The sequence below is a fragment of the Vipera ursinii genome (assembly GCF_947247035.1).
Source record: "Vipera ursinii genome assembly, chromosome: 11".
Lineage (NCBI taxonomy): Eukaryota > Metazoa > Chordata > Lepidosauria > Squamata > Viperidae > Vipera > Vipera ursinii.
The window spans coordinates 4753382-4759991 of NC_139524.1; the positions used below are offsets into that span (position 1 = coordinate 4753382).

Sequence of the window (6610 nt, forward strand, 5' to 3'; positions counted from 1 at the left end):
ATATCTGAAACAAAAATCAAACCTCACTCCTGGAAATATCTCTTCCAAACGATTGCAACGATCATCAGGATAAATACTATACAAAGTTAACAGTTTAGGTCATAACATCAAAGGAGTGCTTAGAAAAGCTGGCAATCAACAAGAATTTGATCTTTGCTGTACAACAGGGGTCTTCAAACTTGGCCCTTTTATGACTTGTGGACTTCAACTCCCAGAATTCCTCAGCCAGCATGCTGGGAGTTGAAGTCCACAGGTCATAAAAGGGCCAAGTTTGAAGACCCCTGCTGTACAACAAAACTCTAAGAAACAAAGCAAGTCCTGGGGCAATAATAGCAAAACACACTAACAAATAATATAGATAAAAAGCAAAAAAACATGTAAATGATTCTATATGGTAACAAGACATTCCTGTTACACTTGATAACCTCCTTTGCTGCCAATGCTTTGTGCCACCCTGCCCATCCCTGAGCTACCCAATGCCTGGCCCTTATTTAAACATTCAACTATTATGCTTAGCAGGGCAAGTCAGTTCTGGAGAAAAGGTAATAAGCTGGCATATTTAGAATTGAGAACCTAACTGTAGGAGGGTGGGGGAAGGAAATGAGACTGGGGGGGGGAGAAAGGGTGGTAGAATCTATTAATTAGACTGGTTCACTTCCATCTTTTTTCTCCACCTGAATGAAATGTCCTTGCTCTTATTAAAAGTACGTTTGGCTAGAATTAACTGAACTGACTCTGAATAGCAGACTAACTGCTTACTGGTACAAATAACATGGGGATAGGATGCTAAAGAAATACTTCTGTTCCTAACCATTTTACGCCCCCCCCCACCCATACTGGATAATAAATACCTCAGGAATGCAACCTTTCTTCTTTGCTCTTTTATTAAGAGCAATTTTTTTTGCACCACAGAAAAGCTGGTCTTGAGTTCAAGGGTCACTTCCAAGGATCTCAAGTCTAGAGCAGGGGTAGGCAACCTTGGCTCTTTTATGACTCGTGAACTTCAACTCCCAGAATTCCTGAGCCAGCACGGCTCTTCATGACTTGTGGACTTCAGCTCCCAGAATTCCTGAGCCAGCACAGCTCTTCATGACTTGTGGACTTCAACTCCCAGAATTCCTGAGCCAGCACAGCTCTTCATGACTTGTGGACTTCAACTCCCAGAATTCCTGAGCCAGCACAGTTCTTCATGACTTGTGGACTTCAACTCCCAGAATTCCTCAGCCAGCACAGCTCTTCCTGACTTGTGGACTTCAACTCCCAGAATTCCTCAGCCAGCATGGGGAACTGTGGCCCCTTCATGACTTGCGGACCTCTCCCTTTCTCCTCAGCACAGCTGGCTCAGGGATTCTGGGAGTTGAAGTCCACACGTCTTAAAGTTGCCAAGATTGCCTACCCCTGCTCTAGTGTTTTCTACAAGCCAAAGTTTTTTTTTAAAAAAAAAAAAGACCGGAAGATTCTGAAATGGATTATTGTGCCCTGGCTAATGGAGTGGGGCAAAGGGGTGCGAGATATGCACCCCTCCATTCTACGGGCCACCCAACCCAGGTGGAGCCCCCCCTCATCTCCGCAGCCCGACCCCCCCCCCCCTTGCATCTGTGCTGCCTCCAGAAAGGCTAGGTCAGGGGTAGGCAACCTCGGCTCTTTTATGACTCGTGGACTTCAAAGCCCAGAATTCCTGAGCCAGCATGGCTCAACTTGGAAACCTCTCCCTTTTCCCTCAGCGTGTCTGGCTCAGGAATTCTGGGAGTTGAAGTCCACGAGTCATAAAGCGGCCTAGGCCTAGGCCAGGGGTAGGCAACCTCGGCTCTTTGATGACTGGTGGACTTCAACTCCCAGAATTCCTGAGCCAGCCAAGCTGAGGGGAAAGGGAGAGGTTTCCAAGCTGAGCCGTGCTGGCTCAGGAATTCTGGGAGTTGAAGTCCCCGAGTCATAAAAGAGCCGAGCTTGCCTACCCCTGGGCTAGGTAAGTGAAGAACCCCGACTTTGACCAAGCTGCCAAGATTCATTAGATGCCGAGATCCTTTCTCCCCCACTCCCCAAAAGAAGGGGGGGCTGCCCTGGGTGTCCCCGTCAGAGATGAAAGGGGTCCCTAAAGGAGACCTTCTCCTCTAGAAGCGAGGCTCATTTCATTTCTCTTCTCTCTCACACACACACACCCCACCCCGCACACATTCCTCGGGAAGGGCGAAGCCACAGCCCAGATTTTCCCCACACACACACCCGCGCACAACAGCCCTGCGAGGCAGGACGGGCGGGAAGGTCAGGGCTGGGCCAAGGTCACGAGGGGCAGCTTCGGATGCCCAGCCCCCCCCCCGAGGAGAAAGAGAGACCCCTTCCCGGAGGGCGGGGCCAGGGGGCTCCCCGAGAGCCTCGTCCTGCTCTCCAGGCAGCCCAGAGAGGAGCGACCGCCCCGCCAGGAAGCCTCTCCGCCCGGCTGCGGGCAGGGCGGGGAGGGCCGGGGGTCTTCTCCACCCACCGGCGTGGGGGGGGGCGAGGGCGGCGTACCTTTGAAGAGATAGTCGTACTCGTCGTCGCGGGAGCCCCCCATGGCGGCAATGGCGGCCTCTGAGAGAAGAAGGAAGCGCAGGAAGAGCCAAGGGCCGCTCCCTCCCTGCAGCGGCCGCTCCCTCCGCCTTCGGATCAGTGACGCTCCGGTTCCGCCCCCTGACCGGCCTCGCTCGCTGCTGTCCCGCCCACCCGGGACGCCTTCCGGGGTCAGCCGCGCTTCCGGGACCAGTCCTTCCGTAGGGGCTTTTCCGGTCCCGACGGAGGAAAGGCAGCCGCCACAGAGACGCAAAGGCTAGTGCGCCTCCTCCAGAGGTTTCCGGCCAGAGCGAGAAAGGAAGGCCTAAAAGAGGCTGCCGGAAGTGTCTCTCGTGAGTCGACGCCGGAAGTGGGCTGCCTGGCTGACTCTCTGATTTTGATCTCGAAGGGCGGGGGAGCGAGGAACCTCCCGCGCCTCGCTCGCCACCAGCACGGTGGCCACTGGGCGGCGCCCACGAGAGGCACAGCTGCCCTTTGCTGCCCCTACCGGTCACCCGGCTCGTTGCAGCCAGAAATCGGGGCACTGCAAAAAGAAAAAGAAAAAAAAAAGGTGGGAAGAGAGAGGCGGGGGTTGCAAAGGGCTTATGCCCCTGAGCATGCACAGAGTGCCGCCTTCTCCGCCCCCCGGCTTGTATTTTTCCTTTGCAAAAGTTCGAGCCTGGCTGCAATTCCCCCTCGCTGCCGCAGAGCATGCGCAGAAGTCCTCTTTCTGCCCAAAGGCAGCAGCGGTTCCCCCTCTCCTTCCCCCCCCTCCGCTTTGCACGCGCGGAATGCAAAGAATGCCCTCTGTGCATGCTCGGGGGCGTGCGTTCCGAGTGGGTCGTGCACGAGCCGGCTTCCTCCCAACAGGGCGGAGCAGCCCTGAAAGTCGCCCTCCCACTCCAGACACGAGGAGGCCTTTTCGCCGGGCAAGAAAGGAAGCCTCCGCCGAGGCGGCTTTTCTGCAGGCTCCTGACGGCCCCAGCGACGCTGCGGTTCCATGGTGTAATGGTTAGCACTCTGGACTCTGAATCCAGCGATCCGAGTTCAAATCTCGGTGGAACCTGCCTGGCAGTCCGCTTTTACCTCACATGCCCCATCTCTCTTTTTAATGTTTAGCTGCTTCTTCCCCTGGGGAGCTTCCTCTGGACCTGCTTCTGCCGCTGGTGGTGGTTTTTTTGTTTTCGTTTTCATTTAAAATCAGCGTTTTTCAAGTCTTTAACGGGTGGACTTCAACTCCCAGAATTCCCCATTCCATCTGCCCAGGGTGCGCCTGGCTCTGCAAGGAGCTAAAATGAGCCCCTCCCATTCGGGAGTAGAGTACAGCTTACTAGAATTATTAGAATGAGAAGTATTCGAATTCTTTATTAGGAAAGTATCATAACCTGCAATTAGTGCAGGTTCGAGTCCCACCAGGCTCAAGGTTGACTCAGCCTTCCATCCTTCCCAGGTAGGTAAAATGAGGACCCAGATTGTTGGGGGCAATAAGCTGACTTTGTAATAATGCCGCTTGGGGTGTGTGTGAAAGCCCTAACAAGCAGGCATATACATAGAATGAAGGCTACTGCTAAGCTTGTAAGCCGCCCTGAGTCTTCAGAGAAGGGCGGGATATAAATGGAATTAAAATAAATAAATAAATAAGACACCCGTGGAATTCGTCTCCGGTACAGAAGCTCTCAGGGTCTTCTAGTCCAGCCCCCAACTCAAGCAGGAGAATCTCTGGAGGTTTTTAAGACCAGGGGGTAGACAACCTCGGCTCTTTTATGACTCGTGGACGTCAACTCCCAGAATTCCTGAGTCAGCATGGCTGGTTCAGGAATTCTGGGTATTGAAGCCCACGAGTCATAAAAGAGCCGAGCTTGCCTACCCCTGGTCTTAAAAACCTCCAGTGTTGGAGCGCCCACGATTTCTGGAGGCCAGCTTTTCCACGGGTTGATTTTCCTCACTGACAGGACCTTTCTCCTTAATTCCAGGTTGTGTCAGAATCCCTTTATATCACATTTCATAAATGTATAGGTAGAACATTGTGCTTATTCTGGGGATTCTGCCATCTCTCCGAGGGGGGGGGAGAGGATGGTTACTTAAGGTGATCTTCAAACAACAGGGAAATGGTTGAACTGGGGGAGGGAGGGGGAGACACAGATCTGGATCGCATCTCCATTTACAACTGAAAAAGGAAGAAGCAATAACAATAAAAACAAGGAGAGTTTCCCTTTCCCACGGAAGGGCCTGACACCTAAGCAAATGATGAGAGCCTGACCAAATGGATGAGGGGAGGGGGGCTGAAATGGGAATGCTTTATATAGGATTGAAATGTAACTTTGTTAGATTCCGTCTTGTATTGCCACAATCGATTCCATCCTAGTAAACATTTTCCTTTTGGACTAAACTTGCATCCAAGAGTTCTTATTTCCTAAGATGTGGATTGAGGTGGATCCTGACAGGTTGCTTCTCTCTGGTCAGTTTCCAACCATTGTTTCTTGTCCTTCCCTCTGGTGCTTTGGTGAATAACATGACCCCCTCTTCTTTGTGGCAGCCCCTCAAATACTGGAATACTGCTATCATGTCTCCCCTATTTCTTCTTTTCTTTAGACTAGCCCAGGGGTAGGCAACCTCGGCTCTTTTATGACTCATGGACTTCAATTCCCAGAATTCCTGAGTCAGTATAGCTGACTCAGGAATTCTGGGAGTTGAAGTCCATGAGTCATAAAAGAGCCGAGGTTGCCTACCCCTGGACTAGCCAAACCCAAGTCCCGCAGCCGTTCTTCGTATGTTTTAGTCTCCAGGCCTTGGATCATCTTAGTTGCTCTTCTCTAAACTTTTTCCAAACTCTCAACATCTTTGTGATATGGTGTCCAAAATTGGCTGCAGTGTTCCAGGTGCGGTCTTATTAGGGCTTTGTAAAGCGGTACTAATACTTCACGTGATCTTGATTCTTTGCCTCTGTTTATACAACCAAGGATTGTATTAGCTTTTTTGGCGGCTGCTGCACACTGCTGGCTCATAGTCAAGTGATCATTCACTAGGACTTCAAGGTCCCTCTCACAGTTACTGTTTTTGAGCCAGGTCTCACCTAATCTGCATTTATATCTTTGATTTTTCCTGCCTGAATGTAAAACTGTACTTTTCTCCACATTGAAACTCATTTTGTTGGACAGGGCCCATTGTTCAAGTTTCTCAAGATCTTTTTGCATCCTGAGTTTGACTTCTGGGGTATTGGCTATTCCTGCCAGTTAGTGTCATTGCAAATTTGATGAGTTCCCCTTCAATTTACCCATCTATGAAGATATTGAAGAGTACTGGGCCTAAGATGGAACCATGTGGTACCCCACTTTTACTTCTCTCCATATGGTTGTCATGCCGGCCACATGACCACGGAGACGTCCTCGGACAAGCGCTGGCTCTTCGGCTTTGAAACGGAGATGAGCACCGGCCCCTAGAGTCGGAAACGACTAGCACGCATGTGCAGGGGAACCTTTACCTTTTATATGGTTGTAGTGCCATCAAGGACTACTCATTGAGTACAGTTTACCAGACAGCTACAGACCCATCTGGTGGTTGTCTATTCCACCGTTTTCTAGCTTACCAAGGAGTAGGTTGTGGTCTACCTTATCAAATGCCTTACTGAAGTCTAAGTATACTACGTGCACAGTATTTCGCTGGTCTATTATTTCATTCTTTGATAAAGTGACTAAACTAAGATTGGTTTGGCATGATTTGTTTTTGACAAACCCATGCTGGCTACTAGTTATAACTTTGTTTGCAGATCTGGTTTTTGATTATCTTTTCTAGGATCTTCCCAGGTATTGATGTTAAACTGATTGGTTTATATAGTTTCCTAGTCCATTTTTTTCTTCTTTCTTGAAGATGGGAACCACATTAGCCCTTTTCCAATCCTCAAATACTTCCCCGGTGCTCCAGGATTTTTGAAAGATATGGTGTAATGGTTCTGAGATAACATCTGCCAGCTCCTTCAGAACACTGGGATGTAATATGTTGGATCCTGGTAATTTATATTCGTCAAGGTCAGATAGATGTTCTTTTACCATTTTCCTGCTTATTTTAATTTTTGTTTCTAGTTTGT

At 50.0% G+C, this 6610-nt stretch overlaps 1 protein-coding gene across 1 annotated transcript in view; it reads right to left on the minus strand.

Moving 5' to 3' along the window:
- RAB11A (RAB11A, member RAS oncogene family) overlaps window positions 1-2681 on the minus strand; it is a 39722-nt gene extending 37041 nt beyond the window's left edge. Inside the window, exon 1 of the mRNA XM_083371432.1 lies at window positions 2509-2681. Within this exon, the coding sequence (XP_083227558.1) occupies window positions 2509-2551 (43 nt within the window). The 5' untranslated portion in view covers window positions 2552-2681. The remainder of the gene's footprint in view (window positions 1-2508) is intronic.
- Between the last annotated feature and the right edge of the window lie 3929 nt (window positions 2682-6610).